The sequence below is a fragment of the Balaenoptera borealis genome (genome assembly GCF_965194805.1).
Source record: "Balaenoptera borealis genome assembly, chromosome: 12".
NCBI classification, from domain to species: Eukaryota; Metazoa; Chordata; class Mammalia; order Artiodactyla; family Balaenopteridae; genus Balaenoptera; species Balaenoptera borealis.
The window spans coordinates 98,840,256-98,866,577 of record NC_138869.1 but is presented as its reverse complement, the minus strand read 5'-3'; the positions used below and the strand labels follow the sequence as shown (position 1 = coordinate 98,866,577).

The 26,322-nt window shown below is 39.6% G+C and overlaps 1 protein-coding gene across 16 annotated transcripts in view; it reads left to right on the top strand.

Annotated features, from left to right (window-relative positions):
• Positions 1 to 26,322, top strand: part of RNF182 (ring finger protein 182) — a 154,936-nt gene that overhangs the window by 49,941 nt on the left and 78,673 nt on the right. For 7 of the 16 annotated variants that reach the window (XM_082345440.1, XM_082345453.1, XM_082345443.1 and 4 more), the window contains exon 2: positions 4,916 to 8,560. In XM_082345440.1, coding sequence (XP_082201566.1) covers positions 5,127 to 5,870 — 744 coding nt within the window. In that variant the 5' untranslated portion in view covers positions 4,916 to 5,126 and the 3' untranslated portion in view covers positions 5,871 to 8,560. Of the gene's footprint in view, positions 1 to 686; positions 3,424 to 4,915; positions 8,561 to 20,315; positions 25,477 to 26,322 lie in introns of those variants that run through there. The other 9 variants (XM_082345449.1, XM_082345448.1, XM_082345447.1 and 6 more) reach the window with 5 other exon arrangements.

Genomic DNA, 26,322 nt, shown 5'->3' with positions numbered 1-26,322 from the left:
AGTTGTTGCCATGAAGGAGTGCTCCAGATTTGCTCACCTTAAAGATTCCATCCTTTTTAATATTGATTTATAGTGATGCTTGGATATTTAGGTGATAAATGAATGACTGACATTTCAATTTTGTGAAAAAAATGAATGAATTTACAGATCACAGAGGAAAAAATAAGTTGATCTGAAATATCCATTGACAGAAAAATCTGGGCTATCAAAATAGCTAATGTATTTAGCCGTGGATTTTTTTTTTTTTTTAACTTTTTACTGTGAACGATGACACCAGTACAGAAAAATGTCCTGCCTGGTGGTGTAGCACGACGTGGACATTCACAAGGTTCCACCACCCAGGTCAAGAGATGGAACCTCCTCAGCCTCTTAGCAGCGCCCCCCGCTCCTCCCCCCACCGCAAAGGCATCTGCTGTCCTGACTTTTATGTTAATCACAACCTGGCTTCTCTTCTTAGTTTTACCATCTAAACTTGCATCCCTTCTACAGCTTAGTTTTGCCTATTTTTTGAGCTTTCTAGAAATGGAATCATATAGTATGTGCTTTTTGGGGTCTGGCTTCTTCTTTCATTCAACATTTGAATTGTTGCCCACAATTACGGAGTGAACGCAGGGTGGGAACAGGCTGGAATGCCCATCTTTTAGAGGATCAAATTAACACCTCCACTGATCGTAACCCTATAAAGTTACAGATTATTATTCGAGTTCTTTGGGGGACCTTAGAATCATAACGAGATACATGAAGTATTTAAGAACTCTAGCGGTTGGTACCCCATCCTCCCAAGAGGAGAAATCACTGTGCTGTTTATGCCATTCTAGAAAGAAACACTTGTGCTGGTCCCATTTCCAGGGATGCTACCAGAGCTCAAGGCTTTCAGCCAGTCCTGCCCAGAAGTGCCACTTTCAGAGGCAGGAGTTGATGAAGTATTTCAAGCTGATGGAGTGGGTTTGCTAGAAAACTCCTTAGAGTTAAAGTAGGTATCTTTTTGATTGGATGTTTGAACATTTAGTATTTTCTTTGCATGTTACCAAGAAGCCCCCATATGAATTTTTATAAATATGAACATTATGATCATAACACTGTATCTTAACATATTCAAAGGTACGAAGAGTGTTTCTGTGAAAAAAGAAAGCTTTATTTAAAATAAAGTTATTCACTTAGACAGCTCAATACTGCCTAAGCAAATAACTTATGTTCCCAGAATTAGGAACTAAAAATTGTGGTGGGCCTAACATAGAACATTCTTACTCCTCTTCTAATGGTAAGAAGCTTGGTACAGAAAGTATTAATGTAACCAGCCGATTGTCACATGCTGGCAGTGTAATGTATTCTCACATATGCATACGCCTTTTAAACATTTTTTATTTTTCCCCAGTTTTATTGACATCTAATTGACATACAGCACTGTAAGTTTAGGGTATACAGCATAATAATTTGACTTATGTATATTGTGGAATGATCACCACAATAAGTTTAATTAGCATCCATCATCTCATATAGAGACAGAAAAAAAGAAAAAGAGAAAATGTTTCTTCCCTTTGATGAGAACTCCTGAGATTTACTCTCTTAACTTTCAAGTATACCACATACAGCATTGTCAAAACTATAGTCATCATGTTGTGCATTACATTCCTAGTACTTATTTATCTTATAGCTGGAAGTTTGTACCTTTTGACCGCCTTTGTACCATTCCCCCTTCCCCCGCCCCACTTATGGGTAACCACAAATCTAAAGTGACCTCTTTTTCTATGAGTCTGGTTTTTTTTTTTTAAAGTTTCCACATGTAAGTGGGATCATACAGTACTTATCTTTCTCTGTCTGACTTATTTCACTTAGCATAATGCCTTCATGGTCCATCAATGTTGTTGTAGATGGCAAGATTTCCTTTTTTATGGCAGAATAATATTCCATCATATATATATGAAGAAGTTGGTATATATACATATACTTCTTTATTCATGTTTAACACTTAGATTGTTTCCACGTCTTGGCTATTGTAAATAGTAAATAATGCTGCTGTGAACATGGGGGTGCAGATATCTGTTCGACATAGTGTTTTTGTTTCCTGCAGGTACATTCCCAGAAGTGGAATTGCTGGATCATATGGTAGTTCTATTTTTAATTTTTTGCGGAAACTCCCACACTGTTTTCCATAGTGGATGCACCAAATTACATTCCCACTGACAGTGTGCAAGGGTTTCCTTTTCTCCACATCCTCACCAGCATTTGTTATCTCTTGTCTTTTTGATCATAGCCATTCTAACAGGTGTGGAGGTGATATCTTATTGTGGTTTTGATTTGCATTTCCCTGATGATTAGTGATGTTCTGCACCTTTTCATGTACTTGTTGGCCATTCATATATCTTCTCTGGAAGAATGTCCATTCCTGTGCTTTGTCCATTTTTAAATAAGACTATTTGGTTTTTTGCTATTAAGTTGTACGAGTTTTTTATATATTTTGGATATTAACCACTTATCAGATATATGGTTTGAAAATATTTTTTTCCCATCCCATAGATTATCTTGTCATTTTGTCGATGGTTTCCTTTACTGTGCAGAGCTTTTTAGTTTGATATAGGCCCACTTGTTTATTTTTGATTTTGTTGCTTGTGCTTTAGGTGTCATATTCAAAATGAAGTCATTGCTAAGACTCATGTCAAGGAACTTTGTCCCTATATTTTCTTCTAGGAGTTTTATGGTTTCCAGTCTTACATTTAAGTCTTTAATACATTTCGAGTTAATTTTTGTGATTGATGTAAGGTAGGGGTCTAGTTTCATTACACTTAAGCCTTTTATTGGTGTTTCTAGATGTATACTCTGGCTTTCTGTGCCTATAGATGTAATTGTGCTTATTTATCCTCACTGAATGTTTTACTCTCTCTTTTCCTGATGTCTTTATGTATATGCTTACATTCTTTTTTTCCCTTATTCACACAACTTCACGTACATCAGTCCTTTCGACAGTAATGGAGGCAGTTACTGCTGTGAGTTCTTCTGGTACCATCAGCTCCAGCAAGGCTGAGTGGGAAGGTAGCTGCAGAGAGAGTACAACATGTTCTCTTGGGATGGGCCTTGGGTCTGTGTGCGGCTACCAAGAGGGCTGATGGAATGGGAGCCGTCCAGGAATGGGATCACTAGGGACCTGCCCGGCACTAGGGACCATCCTCTGCAGGCAGCTAGGACTGGGAGTGGTGACAGGGATAGAGCTCCTTCTTGTCCCTTGACTGTCGTCCTGGAGATGTTCATCCCCCAAGAGAATAAGAAGCCAGCTTGGTAGAACTGTGGCAAGATAAAGTCACATTTTGCAAGAACTTGGGCACGTGTGTCCTGAACAGGATCAGGATGAGGAATGAATATTTAGGGCACATGGAAGGAAAAGGGATAGAAGAGCTGATGCTTGTGTCTATATATTCTTTTTTGCATGTAAGTGTGGATACAGAGAAATTAGCTTATGGTAGCAATTTTGAAATACATGCATTCATATACAGTAACTCTATTAAAAAAAACTCTACCTACATTTTTTTGGCTGATGCCAGAGATTCTATTTATTGATTGACTTCCTTTTCCCACCAAGAGTATCTTGCCACGCTAACCATTATACTATCCATTCTTGTATTATATGAAGTCAATTTAAAAGTGAACTAAAGTCATAATGAAAAAGGAAGATAGTATGTATTCATAAACCAATTATTCATGATTGCAAAAATCATCCAAGTTTACCTACCCACTGCCTCTTCTCTTTAAGGCAGTAGGATCCATAACAAACTTAAAATTCTAGCAGAGCTGCAGTTTCCCTCTCAGAACTGTTATGACAGCCTTCTGCTGTTATTGCTTGGGGGTCTGCTCAGAAATTCAATTACATTTTGATATTTTTCCAAGCAAAACATAATTTAAGACAAATGTACTACCGCCCCAATCACATATATTAAAGCAAAATAAAAATTATTTAGAGATTTCCCATATTGCTGCTCCCTTCCATTAGTACTAATGAGAACACACTGTGTATGTGAAATCAGCTTTCAGCCATTTGTCCAGAGCCAGTAGTAATAGCAACTAGGGGTCAACATTAAGGACTGTTGATTGTATCAGGCTTTCTGTAGGCAAGTGGGTGAAGTTTGAGTACTTCTTGATAGCCAGACATGCACGATTCTTCATATTTGGAGACAAAGCTGCACATGTGTTCTGTGTTTACTTCTCTGTCTTGGGAATTAGACTTGACTTGGTTATAATGCTTATGTCAGGTGTCATATGCTTCACTCTTCCTTGAGTGTATGTATGTATACAACCATGGTTTGCAAGACTAGTACTGAAACAAAAAGTTTGAAATTGAATAGTCAAATAAGGAAGACATTTATAACAGATTTCTTTACACTGGGAAGGTGAGAACCGTCTGCTGTATTTAAATGCGCTCTCATCTTTATAAAGCACATTCTGAAAACACATTTTAAATCTTTATCCTTAAGATTTACCTTCTTTTGTGTGTTCCTAAGCACTATTGAGGGTATTTAGACAATTGGAGCTTATACCAATGATCCGCTGAATGAGTGAGTCTATATTGAATGGAGTTTAATTGCAAACATCTATTTCTGATAAGTGTCCCATTCAATCTTCATAGAGGCCAGCATTTGTTACAAGTTTCGGAGAGAAAAATCTCTATATCGAGCCATACCCACAGTGCTCTGGAGTGTACTTTACACCACTACGATTCTTAATTCCTTCCTTACTATCATATCTGTGGACTGAAAAAGCTAAGCATGGAGATAACACTTTCCTATCCTGGAGGCAGAAATGTGTGAAAAGATGAAGGGGATTTAACCTTTCAAGTCTACTGCTTCTAATCGTTGAAGCTCAGAAAATTCCATAAAGCACTTTTCAGTGAACTGTTCACAATATTAGAATTTCTCTTCCTTTGCAGACCCTTCATGTGGCCTTTGTAAATATGCGTTTGAGACAGAGAGAGGTATGTAGCAGCTGAAAAAAATGCCTGGAAGATTTCTGTCCCTCCTCTTCCTGCCCATTTTCATCTCTGCCTGATTCGGATGATGTGATATTCGGAGAGACAGCTTCATCGAAGTCGTCCTTCAAGGAGACCCATCTGGCCCAAGACTGGACGTACAGAGTTCAGGATGGCCGGTCAGCCGCCAGAGGATGCCGCTGAGTCTCAGGTCTCGGACGAGCTGGAGTGTAAGATCTGTTACAACCGGTACAACCTGAGACAGAGGAAACCCAAAGTGCTGGAGTGCTGTCACAGGGTGTGTGCCAAATGCCTCTACAAGATCATAGACTTCGGGGACTCCCCGCGCGGCGTCATCGTCTGCCCTTTCTGCAGGTTCGAGACGTGCCTGCCGGATGATGAAGTCAGCAGCCTGCCCGATGACAACAACATCCTGGTGAACTTGACTTGTGGCGGCAAAGGCAAGAAGTGCCTGCCCGAGAACCCCACGGAGCTGCTGCTGACCCCCAAGCGGCTGGCCTCGCTGGTCAGCCCTTCCCACGCGTCCTCCAACTGCCTGGTCATCACGATCATGGAGGTGCAGAGGGAGAGCTCACCGTCGCTCAGCTCCACGCCCGTGGTCGAGTTCTACAGGCCCTCCAGCTTCGACTCTGCGACCACCCTGTCGCACAACTGGACCGTGTGGAACTGCGCGTCCCTGCTCTGTCAGACGTCCGTCCGGGTGTTGGCATGGTTGCTAGGTTTGCTGTACTTCAGCTCCTTGCCCTTGGGCATCTACTTACTGGTGTCCAAGAAGGTCACCCTCGGGGTGATCTTCGTCAGCCTCGTCCCTTCCAGCCTCGTCATCCTGATGGTATACGGCTTCTGCCAGTGTGTCTGTCACGAATTCCTGGACTGTTTGGCACCGTCCTCTTAACCGAGACGCACGCTCAGAATTTGACACACGTTGCCATGTTTCAAGTTAGGTCATTTAGCCCGTCTTTTCTCGCGTATTCTCTGTGATCGGTGCCCATGGCGTGAACAAAGCCACTGGGCATATATTTGTGGTCCGTTTTCCATCAAAATGTTGACTCAGCTGGTTCCCCTGTATGCTGGAAGTAAAAATGTTCGTTGCTACTTATGTGTTAGCAAAAAAAGAAAAAGGGATCAGCTAAGCCTTCCTAGAGCGCTTCTGAGTCTTCCCAGAGAAAGGGCAGGTTCCGCTCCGAGCTGCTAGACAGACACCAGGGCCAGGCGTGTTATGCTGCCGTAGGGGTCTTTGTGGACAGTTAGGCATGAACTGATTCCTCTTCTCATAATCTTAGCCGGGGATGGAGGCTGGTCCAAGAGGAGAGCAGCCCCGAGACACACCCGTTTGCTCAGTGCTCAGTCGCTGCCCCTGTCCCATTGTTGGCGCTCCTGCAGATCCTCTTCAGCCCGGATGCTGGTTCCCTCTGCGCATGCTCCTTGCCAAGAGGAAACTCGCCTCTTGTGTGGTTTCAGTTATGTACCTGTTTTGCCACATTACTAAAGAGAATTAAAAACATTGAGGAGGGGCTTCCTTGGTAGCACAGTGGTTGAGAATCTGCCTGCCGATGCAGGGGACACGGGTTCGAGCCCTGGTCTGGGAAGATCCCACATGCCGCGGAGCAACTGGGCCCGTGAGCCACAACTACTGAGCCTGCGCGTCTGGAGCCTGTGCTCTGCAACAAGAGAGGCCACGATAGTGAGAGGCCTGCGCACCGCGATGAAGAGTGGCCCCCGCTTGCCGCAACTAGAGAAAGCCCTCGCACAGAAACGAAGACCCAACGCAGCCAAAAATAAATAAATAAATTTTAAAAAAAATTAAAAAACATTGAGGAATTTGCATCAGAGTAAACTTCAAGGCGGAATGTGGCCGCTTGTTTTTGAGACACACCCTTTCCTCCACGTTTATTTTCCACTCTCCAGCCTTCTCTGAAATTCTCTCAGATCAGTTATCGTTCACAGAGATCTGATTTGAGCTTTTCCTTAAAGCATTTTCATTTAGTTTCTTTTTTTTTTTTTTTAAACCACGTTGTTCAGTCAGCCCCATCCCTTATCCTGAGTGAGGTTCCGTTTAAATAGTTGCTATAACTTTATGTGGATTTTGTTTTTTTCCCATTGTATTTAAAATTCTATTAGGGACTCAATCCCATAAAAATTTGGGGTAAATCGCGGCAGTGGAAACCCAGAAACAATTCAGGAGCTGTTCAAGCTCATGGTTGGATGTGCTGAGAACCTAAGTATTTTGCTGTGCTTTACTGAGCTGTACCAAAATACTGTGGTTTAGGCTTATGTGCCAGACTGTGTTGCAGTAGGTCAGGCAGAAGGATGGGCAAGAAACACGCCAAGTTGATACCCTGAATCGAAAAGATCCTTCAAGGAAGTAAGATGGAGGGGCAGAGTGCAATCTGACTATTGCCATCCCTGTTAAGTCCCTTTTAGAAAGAATTCAAGTTCTTATGCAGTCTATTTCAAATAAAAGCATAAGCTATGTGACTTGAGTTAATGAACTTCTTTTCATGATGTAGGGGAAGTTGAATGTATATATTTATGAGAAGAAATTGGTTAGCAGATTTTAGGTTTGAGGGAATAGAATGCCCACAGAAAGTAGGCAAAAAAAAAAAAAGCTTTTTAGTCTAAAACTCATTACTGATGATAAACATTTAAATATTTATAACTCTTAGGGGCATTACTAAGACTACGTTAACTTGTTTGTGATGAAACATTTGTTGCGTGAAATACAGTGAACCAGTTCCAATCTCTTTATTCAGTAAAAAACGACACTTATTTCTAGAATAGTAGTTTGACTTTAATTCTGTAACTATTAACTTTGAGAATATGTATGCCCAGGGTAGGTATGACAGGAAAGTATATGTGGGATGTGGCCCAATGAATTTAAGCCCCAGTACAGCTAAATACACTTATAATTTCACGAAATCTAGTTTAGATAGCATTGTGAATGCAATTTCCAAATATCCATTTGTACTTAGAGTAAATATAATGTTTAGGAGATGTTTTGTGGTCCAGACTTATATATTTATAAGGTTTTTAAAAAATGTTCATTTTGCCTGAAATGTAACATCAAATAAATTGGTGAGTTATCATAGGATGAGGTATCTAGAAAGCTCTGGATATGGGTACTATGCATTTTGCTTATTTGTATAGTGTCTGCAGTGCTAAATTTGTGTCTCTCTTTGTATTGTGATAGTCTTTTTTTTTTTTTTTTTTTTTTAGTTGCCAGTAAGTTAATTTGGTGTTAAAGAGTTTTAAATGTATGACAACAAAAAACTCTTCATGCTGTTGAATGAAAAAAGGACAGTGCTTCAGTCTTATTTATTGTGGTGATGTTTTGTTTGTCCATTAAATTGTTATTATTTCCAAGCTAGAAGTTTGATTTCTCTGACTGATGGTTGAAATTCAATTTTATTTTGGATTTCTTTTAACATTAGATAACTGCAAATGTGAGCTTTCAAAAACATTGATTAAGCTAATCCCTTTGTCATACGAAGGAAGATTCCAGAAGTTTCTGACAAAGCTGATTTGCTCCATCCTACTTCTAAAAGGGCTTCATACCTTTTTTTTAAAGGAAAAAATAGGAAAGATGAAATAAAAACATTGTCTTTATAATAAAAATTTTTGGTTTTAATTTGTTTGATTTGTTTTCCAGATTTTACTGAGCTACTCAGCAAAATAGAATCCATTTTAGTTAGGAATTCACTAATCTTGTGTGATCTGGGCAAGTTTAAAAAAATTACCTGGTAATTAAATATGACCAGTGTTAGGCAAAGTAGAAATAATTTGGGACTATGTAGCAGTTTTATGCTTATGATAATTAGTGAATTGGCACCATATGTTAATTGAGAGTAATGGTTTCATTCACTTCTGAAATCTACATAAATGAGGAAAGATAAGGAAAACAGTTACCTGTGCTAGTCATAACCTAAGGTGTGAACTCATACTTACCTGCTGAGAGACCCTCAAGTGATGTGCATTTGCCTGATTGTAAAGAGATACTAGGCTTCCAAGACACCCTGAGTTTGAAGAAATTTCTTAATCCGCCAACCAGGTAGATGTGGAAACCAAAGGAATCCTGCATTGATAGGCAAACTGACAGTCATAATAAATATGAACCCTGTGAGTCCTGGGGTGTAGAAGAGATGGAAATTAGTTAACTTGAAAGAGTATATTGGAAGCAAATTACGGTTCTACATGTTTCTGCATTTTTGGGGAATTGTTCTCTTTTCACTCTTCTTGGTAATAATAAATACTTGCCCTAATTCTTTTGAAACACTGCAGAAGCACCACAAATTATTCCAGAACCTTCCTCAAAACCAATGAGCAGTTTGGTTAAAAGTAAGATCCCTGAAAAAGTTTAACTGTTTGCTCTTGAACTTGAGTCTTGTATGTTTTCCACCTCTTTACCCCTATGTTAGATGTCTACTTCTCTTTGCCTCAAATCTTTTATGAATTTTTACTCCTCTGTGAGATGCTAGACTATTGGGTCTTCCCTTCAAGTTTAGGTTTGTGTGAAAGAGAAGAAAGAGAATAAGAATAGTAGTAGTAGTAGTAGTAGTAATAATAATAATAATGCAGGTAACTAAATGTTAAAATTTGAGTAAATTCCAAGTGAGTCCTGGAGACAATACAGATTCAGCTCGATTGCTTATAGCATTTAAATCTGTGTTATAATCCAAATCTAAGTATACTCAGTGTACAGGTAATCTGTGGTTCTGACATGAAGGTGCTTTAATAGAAATAAAACAAAAATTATGTCCTGAATATTTTGTATGCTAAGTAGGAATAGGTGCTAATATATCTGTAAAAGTGGTTGAACCTTGATTTAATTAAACATTCAATTACATGGAATAATTACACTATATAAGCATTTTAATTAATCAGAAGTTTATAGATTTGCAACATATTGACATTTTCCTTTTAAATTTCATAAGAGAAAAGAATATGCTGTTAGTAAGTCATTTTAGATCTTGGTTTGCCCGTGAAGTGTGATGGTTTAGGCACGAAAGTTTCTTTCAATGTTCAGATTCATTTGCCCCAGATCAGCGGTCTGGCCTGAAGACTTACATTTGGGAGTCTTTGGCATTTCAATAGCAACTGAAGCTAAGGGAATAGAGAAATGGGGAGTGAGAGGGAGCAGAGGGCCAAGGCTGAGCTCTGAAACTGTAACTTTGAAGCATCAGCAGAGGATCCAGCAAAGGGACTGCCTAGGAGCAGCCAGAGCGAGGGAGGTAGGAGAGGCATGGAAATGGGGGCACATGTGGTCACCGGAGCCGAGAGATAGAAGGTAGAGTTAGGATTACTAGGTTAAAAGATTTTTCAGGCTTTTTTCATCAAGTTTTAAAATTATACAGAAAAGTTGAGAGAATCCTATAGTGATCACTAGTACACTAACCACTTAGATTTATCAGCAGCCAACCTCTTGTTATATGTTTTTTCTCTCTCTCCCCTAAGCATAAGGGACTTACTCTAACTAAAATATCATTACTGTATCTAAGACCATTAAAAAATACTTTTGTGATATTATTTAATATGCAGTCTGTACAGATTTTTCTATTTGTTCCCCAAATATCTTTTAGAGTTTAAAACACAAAGCACAAACCAGGATCTAGTTAAGCTTCACACGTTGCATTTGGTTGTTGTGTATTTTATTCTCTTTTATTCTGGAACAGTCACCCCACCTTGTTTTCCCTGTGACATTGACTTGAAGCAGGCCAGTTACTTTGGACAATGTCCCACATTCTGGATTTGTCTGACTTTCAGGCAAATGGTGGTGTTTAATGTTATTCTATCACTTGTATTTCCTGTAAACTGAAAATAGGTTTAGAAGTGTGGTTGGATTCAGATTTGGGGCAAGAGGTTGTCTTAGATGATGCCATGCATTTGGAATTGCATCACATGAGACATGAATGGAAGGTTGCCCCACCATTAGAAATACTGACCCATCACTCAGTTAAGAGGGTGACCTCCAGGTCTCACCATTTCCCCTGTGCAATTAGCAAGTAATCTGTGGGGTGATACTTCAGCACCATGCAAATTATCATCTTCCCTAAAAATTTTTACCTGATGGCCTTAGCATCCAGAGATCATCCTTGCCTGAATCAATTATTTCATTCTTCCAACGATATGAAATCTAGTCTAATCTAGGTTTTCAAGAGACAATGGTCCAGTGCCTCTTGGCAGGGAATTGTGGAGGAGATGGAATCATGGGAGCCTATACCCGTCTAATGCTTTGGTAAATCTTAAGGTTGGAACACACCGTTACAGTCATCCAATTATTGAAGGACTAAACTGAAATGTATAATAATCTTTAATCTCCTGAGGTATTTTCTATAAGATCAGAGAAGAAGAAACCCAAATCTTCTGTGAGATAACAGTTTTTTAAACCTGTAAATACTGCCTTTGACTCTAGCCTCAAACTTCCAATGTACCGCGTGGGTTTCTTAACCACCCATCTGAAACATGTCATTACTCTCTTACTTAAGTTGCTTAACAAGCTCTCTGGTTATCTTCCAAATCATGTTTGGACTATGTGTGATTTTTCTTAAGACTCCTTTGCCTAAATCTTTATCAGATCTTCTTCTTGAACTCTTCACTTCAGACAGCTCCATTTTCTTGTTATTCTAGTAATTAGTTCACTCCTCAGTTTATTCTTCAAAGTGATCTTGTTTGGTCAGAATAACCTCTTGTTTATTGTCTGACCATTCCCTCCCTTCCTAAAACCCGTCTAGGTGGTGGGTTCATTCATAAAGTTCACTGTATGTTTCCAGCCTTGATACTGTTCTAGAACTTTCCCTACGTGCACTCCTGTTTTTGGATTTTCCAATCCCTTGAGTGGTAGATGGAATGCATGCAGAGCTATTGCCAACGCACATAATAGATTCTATAGTCTTTACATAATGTTTTAAAATGTTTAGTAAGTATTATGCGTAGGTAAGATGTATGCTGTATAATCCTAAACTTAATGTCTCTCCCTGACTCTTGCCAATACAGTTCTAATTTGGTTGAGCCAATCATGAATTATCTTTTGGCTAATAAATGTATACTGGACTAGGGTCAGATCATTCTGAGAGTTGGCTTAGTACGTGAATTAAGAAGGCAGTCGAGAAGAAAGTCATAATTAGACAGTAGGTCCGAGAAGAATGGTGAAATGCAAAGGAGGACAGGAACAGGCTGACAGTAGCAGCGACAGTAAAATGTCGATAATTTCACTTGTTTCCAAATTAAACAATTCACATTCTTATTTAAGTTTTATGGAATGACACGTTCAAACTATGCCTCTCACCCAGCATCCGTATTCACATTGCATGTAGGGAAGTAGCTAAATACATGCAGAAGGAGGGTGCAAGCAGAATAAACTACTGGTTATTTTTTGAGCCTATGAAACTTCCCCAGTTAATTCTCAAACAATGGAACACAAGGTTCCAAATTTTGAAAAACATGTACCAGACTTAAAGTTTTGATCATCGAATGTTAGGGCTGGAAAGATTTCTAAGATTACAGTCCAGCTGCTTTATTTCACAGACTGTAAAACTCTGAGAAAAGGTCAAAGGAGTCATGTGAGAAGTGCTAGAGCCAAGTTCTAACCAAGGCCTCTGACGTCCAAGTCTGCTTTTTACCTTACACGTCCCTGCTGCTGAGTCAACATCAGCCAACTTCTGTTTTCCACATGGATTATGAAATTATGGGCAACCAATATGCAGCTGGACAGACATTATTTTATTCCTAGAAGTCATATCTAGCTGTAAAAATATGTAGTGAAGACAAGAAATAATCATCGGAATTATTCAACTTCCTCCTTTTTCCTAGAGAAGTAAGATCAAAGCATTTGGGTACTAAAAACTTATCCATAAAACAAACACGAAGAGCTTTGTCACACACAAGCAGGCAGATAGCTGTGGTCATTAGGAGAAGGAAAAGGGTATTGAGGTGAAAGATTAGTACACATGTGACAAATTATCAGGATCTGGAGACTCTCACGTCTATCTCTTCTTTCCATATTGGTAAAGAAAAATATTATTCTAACTGTTAAGGAAAAGATTATTCAATGACACTTGTTGGAGAAGAGCAAAGCAGACTTTATTTAAGGGAGAGCCATCGAGATGGGTGTAGGGACCACTGTAATGGGCTCTTGCAGTGGGGGAGAGAGATTGGACTCATCTCCAACTCCAACAAGATTAAGTGGAAATTTATATTCCAAGGAACAGAGTGGACATCAGTGGCTAGAAAATTACCAAGAGGAGACATCAGGGGTCAGGGGGATTCTTGTTAGACTGGTCTCAATAGAAATCTTGCTGAAGGCAGGCCAAAGTGATGATATCAAGGCTGGTCCAATACCAAGGGGAGGGGATTTTCGCTCAACGAATTTAGCAGAATTCTTGTTCAAAATGGATTCTTTGAGGTCAGAGAAGGAAGCCCAAAGTCAGGCTTAGTTGAGCAGGGGACGCAGAGGAGCCTGTTTAGGCTATGAAGAGAGTCTTTGTCAATATGCATCGTCCTAATTTAGACCCTCACCTGGATAGTCACAATGGTCTTTGAGGCAATTTTCCTGCATGGTGAATAGGGACTCTCCATGCCATTCTGGCCTCCTCAGCCTCTGGAATGACTCTCACATCCAGGAAGATGCTCCTCTGATGCCTGGTCCCTCAGTGCCTGGACCTCAACTCCAGTGACTGGTCCTCCTTCCCCGCTCCCCACCCCCTCACATTCCCACCATCCATTCATACTCTTGAAGGGCTCACAATTGGCTTTGACTACCACAACTGTCATGAAACTGATTTCTCAAAGGGATTGATAACTTTTTTAAAAGAGTAACTTCTGTTTTCACCAAAGTTATACATGTTCATGGTGTTAAAAGCTAAATGTATAAGGACAAATAATAAAAACAGGTGCCTTTGACCCATCCCTCCCTGTCCTCTAAGGGCAACCACTTCATTCTCTAAAATCTTTTTTTCCTCTTTACTTCCATATTTCTGAAAACTATACTTATGTGATAATTATTTACATTTTTAAAAAATTCTAGTCATTATCTACTGTCTGTTGTGGAAAATGAGGATTTAGTTTCCTACTACCTGCCCTCTACTAAACACACACACACACACACACACACACACACACACACACATTGCACTTCTTTACATCTTCTCAATATACTTGTATCATCACATTTTTTGGTAAAATCAATATTCAGTGCTTAGATCGTTAATGACTATGTAATATTGTTCATAGATGAGATAATAGTACATTGTGAATACATTTTCTTTCTTTTAAAAACAGCTTTTTTGAGGCATAAATGATAAACAAAAAAACCTGGACAGGGAAATCCCTGGTGGCGCAGTGGTTAAGACTCCGAGCTCCTAATGCAGGAGACCCGGGTTCAATCTTTGGCCAGGGAACTAGATCCCACATGCAACTAAGAGTTTGCATACCACAACTAAGGAGCCCACCAGCTGCAACTAAGGAGCCCGCCTGCCGCAACTTAGACCTGGCACAACCAAATAAATAAATAAATAAATTAATTAATTAATTTTAAAAGCCCTGGACATTTTAATGTATACAATGTGATGAGTTTGGAGGTGTGTATATACCTGTGAAACCATCACCACACTCAAGGTAATAACCAAATCCATCACCTCTGGTAATTTCCTCTTGTCCCACCTCCTTTTTCGTAGTAAGAACACTTCACCTGAAATCTACTCTCAATAACACTGAGCTGTTAACCAGAGGCGCAGGGTTGTAGGGCAGGTCTCTAGCACGTAGTCCTCTTGGATACTGAATGGTAACTCCCTGTTTCCCCAACCCCTCAGTCCCTGGAAACCACCCCCATTTTTTTCTTTCACAATTTGTAGTTTTCCCTGGAATTAATTGCCTCATTAAAAAATGTACTTCACTTTCTCTGCACTTATAACTGGATCATCCTTGGAGTCTCTGACTACTGAAAAGCCTTTCCTTCCTCTCAAACAGGATGGATAATCTGCCCATTTATCCTCCTGCAGCCCTGCGTCGTCTTGACCTCATCTAGATTAGTTGCTTTCTGCACAGCTGGCATCCAGGGACTTCCTTTCATCCTGGGAATCCTCTTTGCTTAAAATCACATGCTATCTTTTTCTTGGTTGATTCATTTTTTGATGAAGCACATTGTCCAGCAGCTTGCAGGGGGAAAAAGGCATAAGAGGTAAACTCTTTAAGACCTCGCATGTCTGAAAATATCCTTATTCTAGCCTTAGGCTTGATTGATGCTGTGTTTAGAAGTCATTCTCTCTCGTTGCTTCTTTGCCATGCAACCCCAGTTTGCTATGGAGAAGTTCTACAGTATTCTAGTCTTGGAGCCTTTGTATGTGATTTGTTTTTTCATTGTGGAAACTGTTAGTGTCTTTTTTTTTTTTTTTTGGTCCATGTTGTTCTGAAATTTCACAGTGAAAAACTGTTATACATTCTTTTTCTCCCCCATTTATTGTGCTAGGTGTTCAGTAGACCCTTTCTATGTGGAAATTTATTCCCTTGGTTCTAGAAATGGTTTTGTATTCGTATTTACAAATATCCTCCCCTCTATTTTTTTCTCTTCTAGTTTCTGGAACGCATGTTGGTCAGCTTTTGAACCTTTCTGATTGATCTTCTAGTTTGCTTATCCTGTCTCTCCTATTTCTCATCTCTTTCATTTTTGATCTAATTTCCTAGAATTTTTCTAAATTTTATCTATCAGCCCTTCTCTTTAATTTTGTTTGCCATCATTTTAAATTTCTTAGAGTGCTTTCTTGTTCTCTGTATGTTTCTGTTCTTTTTTTTAAACGGCAGTCTCCTCATTTCATGAACACAGTATCTTTGTACCTCAGTGAGAATATTCATTCTAGAATTTTTATGTGTTCTTTTGTTCCCCACATCGTCTGTTTCCTCCGAGTTAATTTTTTCTGTTTCCTTTGGTCTCTGTCTTGCATGGAGAACAGTCCCTCATCTGTCTGATCCTTGGCTGTCTTTTCAGTTTAGTGAGGAGCTAAACATGCCGGTTGGAAACTGTACACATGGCTGGGGCTTGTCAACTGATGGGTCTCTGGGGACGGTCCTCCTGTTTCATTGACGGATGCTCAGTTCTCATTCCATCTAGGTCTTTCTTTTAAGTTGATGAGTTTCTCCACAGAGGAAATGCTGGCTGCCAGTGTTTTGGAAGCTGAGTGTGGGGAGGAAGGTGTCAGATTCCCTTTTCAATACGTAGCCTGTCATTTAATACCTCTGTTCTCAGTAGGACTCTGGACCTCCACCCCCAGGTGCTCCCTGTGCCTCTGGAGAAAGACTTTCTCTGATGCAACCCCTTTAGAAAGAAAGCCTTCGTCTTCAGCAAGACGGGGAGGAGACAAGAGGACCTGGGAGGCTAATTTCCTCTGTGCCAACTCTCAACAGCTCTGTGACCCCATCTTCAGAGATGGTGCCTCTTTTCTTGAGCTTTTCCAAGGTTCTGGTTCACGCATCAACTTGCTTCTTTTTGACATCCTTCTTCTCCTTTGCTGCCACTCCTGCAGGCTTAGGGGCAGCTTCCAGTAAAATGTATGCTTGCTGTATTTATTAGCTGCAGTGATTCCAAATGAGCTTCCATGGGTTCCAGAAATTTGAGAACTTTTTCTTATAATGTGGTCGAGGTATATATACAACACAATGAAGGTTAAACATTTTCAAAAAGCCCATGCACTGTTGTATACTGATTCCCCCTGAAACATGGATGGAGTCCCCTGGAGTTCAGAATTGCAAGAGACACCCATCCTCGGTAGCAATCTCACCAAAGAGAAAGATTTTTTATCAGTGGGTGTTACTATCATCTCACTATATTAGGGGGTGAAAAATTGGGCAGGGCAGCCTGGTAGATTTTTTAAAAGCTTACTCTTTCCTATATTTAATGGAGAAATGGGAAAAATCATTGCTGGTTTAGAAATTATTTTTAATAGAATTTGAATAGCCATGAGCAGAAACCATTTTCTTTTTTAACTTACGTCTAATAAACATTCCATGGCCCTAAGGGTAGAAAATAACTCTGTAGCAGTAACGAGACATAACACTTGCCATGATTAATGACCGCATAAACTGAAAATCTCAGATCATCAAAGTCAGTATTTTTCTTTTAAAAGGTTTACTACGGCCAAGCTCTTCATCAAAATCTAGTTTGCAAGATGCTGATATTGTTCTAATATGAAATTCAGAAATAATTAAGCATTTGTCAGACATCATTTGTTTTCAGTTACACAGGTAAATGTGAGGCTGGGATCTGTTGCCTGTAAAAGTATTTGACACATTGGTACATCAGCTAATTACTGCTTAGCGCTGGGTTGCAAAATGATAACATGCTATACATTAAGCAGTACTAAAGCGGAAGTGATATCTTCTGTTGAGCAATTAAGTCGTTTCCTGCACTTGTTAAGTTACCTTGTGCTTATGAATCAAGACCCTGAGGAATCTGAGGCCCTGTTCCCTCTTCCTGTAGCATGTGTTTATGGAGGCCTGCAATGACAGTCCTGTCTGGGATTTACTGGACACTTACCATGTGCTACACTTTGGGTGAACCATGTGCCTTAGGTTCCTTATCTCAGTCAATCGTCACAGCAGTTATCTTAATATCTCCATCCAGCAGCTAAATTCAGGATGCTACCAGGTGAAAAGTGAAAGTTTTCTTCTCCCAAATCCACCTGCACTTCCCAGAAGTATTCCTTTTAACCATTAAAATTTTTTTTAAAAACATATCTCCTTTACACAGTACTTCTTGATTCCCCTAAGAGGGCAAATATTTAGTTCACATTAACTGCTACTTTCTCTTCTCTCCAGTTTTGTTAGTTATGCTATTTGTAGTCTTTTTGTTGATTATATTTATAACTTAATATATATACTTCAACTCCCAGGCTTATTTCTCCATGACTGGCTGCATTTCCCTGTTCCCTAAACTCTTAGATCCAAGCTTTTTGTTGATTTGGGATGGAGACTCTGAGGACGGCTTAATGCCAAGCTTCTGAGCAGCATTAAGTAAATATTCCTTAAATAAACTTTTTCTTTTAGAAAAATTTAGACAACTATATAGAGAGTCCCCATATACTCCACTCCTAATTTCCTCTCTTATTAATATCTAATATTATATGGTACGCTTGTTACAATTAATGACCAATATTGATATATTATTATTAACTACAGTCTATACTTTATTTGGATTTCCTTGGTTTTGCCTTAATGTCCTTTTTCTGTTCCAGGCTCCCATCCAGGACACCACATTACATTTAGTTGTAATGTTTGCTTAGGTCCCTGTTGGCTGTGGCAGTTTCTCAGACTCTCCTTGTTTTTGATGACCTTGAAAGCTTTAAGGAGACTGACAAGTAGTTCTAAGGAGTCCTTGTTAGTTTTAAGAGTTTTGGGTGTTGTGTACAATGTCCCTCAAGTAAAATTTGTCTGAAGTTTTTCTTGTGATTAGACTGGGGTTTTGGGTTTGGGGGAGGAAGATTGCAAAGATAAAGTGCTGTTTTCATCACATCATATCATGGTCCATACTGTCAACATGACTTTTTATGGTGGGTATGGGCCTTGATCACATGGCTGAGGTAACATTTGTTAGATTTCTCTGCTTTAAATTTACTCTTTTTTTTTTCACGGATGCTGATTTTGGGGTTGTATCTAAAAATTCCTCACCAAATCCAAGATCACCTAGATTTTCTCCTTTGTTTTATTCAAAAAATTTTATGGGGACTTCCCTGTGGTCCAGTGGTTAAGAATCCGCCTTCCAGTGCAGGGGATACGGGTTTGATCCCTAGTCAGGGAACTAAGATCCCACATGCCGCAGGGCAACTAAGCCCGAGGGCTGCAACTACTGAGCCCTCGTGCCACAACGAAAGACCCCGCATGACACAACTAAGACCTGATGCAACCAAAAATAAAAATAAATATTTTTTTAAAAGTTTCATGGTTTTATGTTTTACATTTAGGTCTATGATTCGTTTTCAGTTAATTTTTGTGAAAAGTTTAAGGTCTGTATATAGGTTTTTTTTTTTTTTTTTTTTTGTATATGGATATCCAATTATTCCAGAATCATTTGTTAAAGACAATCCTTTCTCCACTGAATTGCCTTTGCTCTTTTATCAAAGATCTGTTGACTATGTTTGTAGTTCTTCATTTCTGGAGAAAACATGAAAGAATGTTGAAATGTCTTTCAACATTAGGTATGCTGCTATGTAGAGTTTTGTAGATGCTCCATCAAGTTGAAATAATTCCCCTCTCCCAGTTTGCTGAGAGTTTTTATCATGAATGTATGCTGGATTCTGTCAAATGCAATTTCTGAATCAATTGATATAATTGTATGATTTTTCTTCTTTAGCCTGTTGATGTGGTGGATTACATTGATTGATTTTTCAAATGTTGAACCAGCCTTGTATACTTGGAATAAATCCCACTTGGTCATGGTATATAATTTTTAAACATTGTTGGATTTGATTTACTATTTTGTAGAGAGGTTTTGCGTCTATGTTCATGAGAGATATTGGTCTGTAGTTTTTCTTTCTTATAATGTCTTTATCTGGTTTTGGTTTTGGAGTAATGCTGGCCTCGTAAAATAAGTTACAAAGTAGTCCCTCTGCTTCTACTTTCTGGAAGGGATTGTGGAGAATTGGCATAATTTCTTTTTTAAATGTTTGGTAGGCTAACCAGAAAACCATTTGAAGTTGGTGCTTTTTCTTTTTGGAAGGTTATTCATTATTGTTTTGATTTCTTTAATAGATATAGGGTTATTCAAGTTATCTACTTCTTGTCATGTGATTTTTGGTAGTTCTGTTGAAAGCTAGACATTTTGTATTACGTACTAGGAACTGAGGTAAATAGGCAAAACTTCAAGGACTTTATATTATCAATATAATTGTGTTTGAATTTGTTAGCCTGGCAGTGAAACACCTCCGTATTTTGGCTTCAACCTAGCATTTCAGCCTTCTCTTCAAACAATAATGTCATTTTTGAACACATACTATTTATAAGTGTTTAACACAAAAACACTGGTAGCCATATATAAGTACCTCAATTTTACAGATGTGAACTCTAGATGCAGCCAAGTGGAATAACTTACCATGGTTACGTAGATAGTAAATGACTAAGCCAGGACTGGATGTCCTGTCTCTCTGGTCTCTGAATCTCATACTTTTTCTCACTAGACCTTAATGTTTATTCCCTTGATCAAGTCCTCAAGTCTAACCCAGGAAAATTTGCCTGTTCCTCATCCCCCAAACATGCTAATAGCTCTTGCTGTCCTCCTTGGAATGCCTTGCCCATCTGTATCAGTGATGGAATAGCCAACAAAATAATTAAATAATAAATGCATAGTTATTTCATATTACAGAAAATTTGGAGGTGAGCAGCCCCAGAGTGGAAAGAATGGCTCTGCAATGTCACCAGTGACCCAGACCTGTTCATCCTTGTGTTCTGCTATCTTCATCATCTTGGTGATGCCACCCGTACTGTTCACTAAAAGGATGATTCAGCTTTCAGAATCGTATCTGTAAAGGACAGGAATCCAAGCAGAAAGAAAGGGAATGGGGCAGAAGGGAAGAAAATATTTCCCAGAATATTAGCAAAACAGGACCCTAAACCCATCCCTAGATCCACCAACTGCACAGAGAGCAGGATTGTTGTAAGACATGGTTTATTTTCCAGAATATGCACATGGTTGTCCCAACAAAATCAGGGATCTAGAAGCAATGAGGAAGGGGAGAATGACCTTGGAGCCCAACCTCCGGGTCTGCCAGCCCATCCATCCTTTAAGGTCCAGATCAAGCATCATTCTCTGCCCCATGATCTCCTCCCCACACCACACGGCATGGTCTCGTTTTGCACAGAATGTCTCTAGAGCTTTAAATTATTTACTGTCTTGTATGTTGAGTTATCTTTTCAAGACTATATCTATTCTTCAAAAGTATCTTAACATGTGCCTTGTAAAAAGAAACTATGTCTTATGCATCACTCACACACTAAACATTTGCTTGAGCACCAAATGTGGTCTGCTTAGCAAAATCACCTGATAGGCTACATAAAGTTCTTTTTTTAAAAAAAATTTATTCAAGTATAGTTGATTTACAATGTTGTGTTAATTTCTGCTGTATAGCAAAGTGATTCAGATATATATATATATATATATATATATATATATATATATATATATACACTCTTTTCATATTCTTTTCCCTTATGGTGTATCACAGGATATTGAATATAGTTCCCTGTGCTATACAGTAGGACCTTATTGTTTATCCATTCTATATATAGTAGTTTGTTACGTATAGTTCCTTATGGCTTGGATATCTAACTCCTTATCTTGTTTCTTCTCACATATGTAAAAGAAAGATTTGAGAAAATACATAGTTTTGAAAATGATGAACATATAAAATTGTTTTTGTAGTACGTGATATACAGAAAGGGTAAGTAGACCTTGAAAATAGAGTCCAGTCTTCTGAAGTCAGGAGAAGTCTCATTCAGGAGCAAAGTGGTTTAAAAGGCTGTGGCTTTGTAATAAAGCATCTTTCCCTCTATTGTAAACAACTAAAAAAAAAAAGAAAAAACATTTTTCATTTGACGGTATTATTTGACACATTGAGATAATGATATCAGTTAAGAGGGAACCTTGAGAAATCAACAGACCAAGTTGTTGGCTGAAGGGCTGTGTTTTGGGTGTAAACATGCAATTGTGGCTTTTCAAAATTCCAAGCACTCATTAAAATAAGATAGGCTGAGAGTGCAGCAGGATTATAGGCTGTTGCACAGAGTAGTCAGTGGTTTGGAGGAGAGGAAAGAAGACTGGGGCTGGGGCCGGAGGATGGTGTTAAGATGCCCCTTCCACTCCCAGGATCTGAGCAATCTGCTTGGTGTTCATTTCTTGTAAGATCCTCTGGGGTGGTTATAATTTTTACTTCCATAAAATAGATCAGAATTTTGTTTCTCAATCCTAAGGAGAAAAATCACTTACTACTGCTATAAATCAGTTACTGAATAGGGTAATTTGTACACATCATTCTTATTTAATTCTTCTAGCAATCCAGCAGAATAGGTGATATTATCCCCGTTGTACTGATGGAGAAGTGGATAGTGCAGTTGCCCAAGGTTACAGAGCAATGGTAGACCTGAGGTTCTTCCCCCCAGATTCTAAAATCTGAGTTTTTTCCCCCATTTTTTTTGAAAGTAGTTATTCTCCACCTTGGCTGCACATTAAAAATCACCTGGAAGCCTTAAAATCCCTTACCTCCCAGGCCACATTCCAGATGAATTTAATCAGACTCTCTGGAGTTGGGACCCAGGGACCTCACCAATTCCAACGTGGAGCCAAGTTTGAGAACCAGTGTCTTCCGAAGCTGGCTTATGCAAAAGAGGTATGGAAATGCTAGAATTAGGATTTACTGATTTTAAATTTATTAACATAAGTGTGGGGAGGTGAATAAAACACTGATCTGGGGTTCATCTTACCATTTGCTCATTATGAGGCCTTGGGAAGTCATAAATGAAAAAAATTTCAGAGAATAGGGGCTTCCCTGGTGGCGCAGTGGTTGAGAATCTGCCTGCCAATGCAGGGAACACGGGTTCGAGCCCTGGTCTGGGAAAATCCCACATGCCGCGGAGCAAATGGGCCCGTGAGCCACAACTACTGAGCCTGCGCGTCTGGAGCCTGTGCTCCGCAACAAGAGAGGCCACGATAGTGAGAGGCCCTCGCACCGCGATGAAGAGTGGCCCCCACTTGCCACAACTAGAGAAAGCCCTCGCACAGAAACGAAGATTCAACACAGCCATAAATAAATAAAAAAAAAAAAAAAAAAAAAAATTTCAGAGAATAGCATAATGAACGTGTGTGAACCCACTTCCCAGCTCTGTCCAATTTCAATTCAATCTAAAGTTCAGCTGTATTCATTTCATTTTTTTTCTTAATAATTAAAATGATACATATGCATTAGAAACCCCCTATGTTCCTGACCCCAATACCCTCTCTCTCCAATTGTGTTTATCATTTCCATGCACCCTTTAGTACTCTTACTGTATACGTACAATGTATGTATGTATGAATTAAAGTGTATGTGTTTTCAAATTGTGTATAAATGGCACATATACCACACAACTTTGTGCAACTTCATTGTTTTTGTTGTTGTTTAGTGTTGTGTTTTTGAGATTTATCCATGTTGACACAAGCGGCTGTGTAGTATTCCATTGCATGTATGGTAAATTACTTACCTACCCTGCTGATGATGGATATTTGAATTGTTTCTAATTATTTGCCATTAAACACAAGCCTGCAAAGATTTTTTTTTTCTTTTTGGCCATACTGCGTGGCTTGTGGGATCTTAGTTCCCTGACCAGAGATTGAACCCAGACCCTCAGCAGTGAGAGCATGGAGTCCTAACAACTGGACCATCAGGGAATTCCCTGAACATTCCTGATTAAACATCTCATTGTGCAAATGTGCAGGAGTTCCTAGGAAATACACTAAAAAGAAGAATTATTATTGGGTTGAAAGGTATGCCTGTTCTCAACCTCACTAGACTTGGCCAAGTTGCTCTTCAAGTGTAGTTTTTCTTTACATCCTTGTCAATCATAGGTATTATCAAATTTTACATTTTTACCAAATTGACCAGTGTGAAATGGCTTAAATTGCTTTAATGGACATTTCTCCAATTACTAAAGGATTTCAACTGTTTTTCTGTATGTTTATTGTCTTTTCACATCTTTTGCCTATTTTTCTTTTGGCTTGTTTGTCTTTTCTCTATTGATCTTTAGGGTTGATACATACATTTTTATGTATGTTCTACACTAATCTTTTGTCGGTTATACACACTGCAAGTATCTTTTCCAGTTTGTGGCTTATCTCTTCAATTTATGGTGTGTATTGGAGAACAGATGACTTTAAGCTGGATGCAGTCAAATACATTGATCTTTTCCGTTATGGTTTATAATTTTTAAAAACCTTCAAAAGAAGTCTCTCCGTACTCTGATGTCAGAGAAATATTTGCCTTTTCAAAACTTTTATAGTTTTCACATCTAGATCTTTAATCACCTGGAGTTTAATTTGGGGTTTATTTTTGTATTAGTTAGGAGGAGGCTAGGTTATACGGAAGAAACCAACAACCCCAAATCTCAGAGGTTTAACCTCCAATTTATGTCTCATGACGCTGGTGTCCACTGTGGGTGTGCTGGGTCTCTGCTCATCACTGCCCCTCAGGGACCCAGGCTGATGGAAGCTTGTCTAGACAGGGGCATCCAGGATCCTGGAAGCAGGGAGCAGAATGTGGCAGGTCACACACTGTGCTTGAAGGTGACACACAGGTCTTCTGGTCACATTTCAGTGGCCACAGCAAGTCACGTGACCACGTATGTCTAACTTCAGAAGGGACGGGAAGTGCAACCCCATCCTGGGTCCAGAAGGAGAGAATTGGAGTATTTGATAAATAAAATTAATTTTTTTATTGGAATAATCAATTCTCTGAACACCATCTGGGAAGAGTCCATGCTTTCCTGATTGATCCGTAAGACCACCTCTGTCACACATCACGTTTTCACATTGGCGTGTTTGTTTCTGGCTTTCTCTTGGACAGCACTGTTCCATGATACCACATCATTTTAATCACAACAGCTCCACACAGCTATTGATCTCATATCTTACAGTGAAAGATCCCTAACCTTGGTCATCGCCTTTAAAATTGGCTCAGCTACTCCCGATCCTTTGCTTTTCCTATGAATTTCTAAATCAGTTTGTCAAATTTTATGAAATTCCTCCAGGATTTTGCCTAGTGTTCCCCAGCAAGCAAATACTGGTGCCAGAGTATGAACTTAGATCTCTCCGATCCCCATGTGAAAAAGACATTGACCTGTCAGCCTAGGAACTGACGCCAGCAGGTGAGGACAGTGTACTTGGCTTGCTTGGGTCTTACAGCACCCAGCATGGGGCTGGCCTGGAGTAAACACCACTCGGTAAATGTTTATGTCTGTGCATTTCACTGAATGTGAATATATGAGTCGAGAGGTCTTGGTGCACCCAGTGGAAAGGGGCTTGGAACATTCTTAATAGGCTTGGAGGGTGAAAATATAGAATTTGCTCCTACAAGAGATGGCTTGATCTCATCACTGGATGTGTTGGAGGAAGGCCACATTTGCAGAGTAGGGACAGAATTTCTCATCAGCATCCAGAGCCAGGCATTCTGGAAGTGAAATCTCTTTGCCACCTCTTCCGAAGGCATTGATCTCTGATCATGAGTCACTCAGCCCCCAGGCGCCCCCTTGCAGCTGGCTCAGAAGGATTCGTCAGCTCCATCACTCGGTTGTTTCTCCCTGGGGCAAATGGTCAGTGTATGTACAACAAATGCTTATTGAATCAGACTGAAGGGAGATGGCAGCAATTGAGCCCTCAATTCGTCCTGAAATATGGCTGGTTGGAAAAAAAAAGAATGCAATGGAACATATCAAAGAAAATGTTTCTTCCATGCCCTTGACTACTCCAGTGGGATTTCTCTATTACCAATGGTCCTCTATGACTCACAGCTCTTTTCCCTTCCCTGCCCTTTTGTAGCAGGAAAGGAAAATTCTGTGCTCTGGCTCACGAATTGTGCTTCTCATGACTCAGTCGGTCAGCCGGTTAACATTGATTTGTTCTTTGGGGCTCTATAAGTCACAGAGGAGAGAGTGAAGTGTGCTCTTGCTTTTTACTTTGTATTGGCAAGGCCAGAACTCAGAGGCTGTTTATTTCCATCCGCATACCTAGTACTTTTGCTGCCTCGGAGTGAATGCTGGTGCCTTGGTTATGGGCTAAGCTGTAGATGCCCACATATTTTTCTATGCAGCACCCTTTTATTGAATGTCAAATAGAGCTTTATGTAAAAACAATAGCAAAGCTTAACATTAGCTAGTATTGCTAACAATTATATCGCAAAAGTATGACACCCATACAATGAAATAATTGGAGTTACTCAATAATTGCATGCATTGCCCCAAGAACAGCGGCCCCATCCCTGGAAGTGTTCCATGGAGGCTGGCTGAAGTGAACATCCATCCATATCGGGAAGGAGATGTGCACTAAATAGGAGGTTGGATGAAATTGCTTGTAGGCTTCCTTCTGTTATTAGTTTTCTGGGGCTGCTGAAACAAGGTACCACAAACTGAGTGGCTTAAGCAACAGAAAACTGTTGTCTCACAGTCCTGGAAGCTGGAAGTCCAAGCTCAAGGTGTCAGCAGGGCCCCCCTTTCTCTAAAGCCAGTAGGGAAAGATCTGTTCCAGACCCCTCTCCAAGCTTATAGTAGTTCCTTGGCTTGTGGCAGCCTAAGTGCAGCCTACACATGGAGTTCTCCCTGGATTTCGATCTCGGTGTCCAAATTTCCCT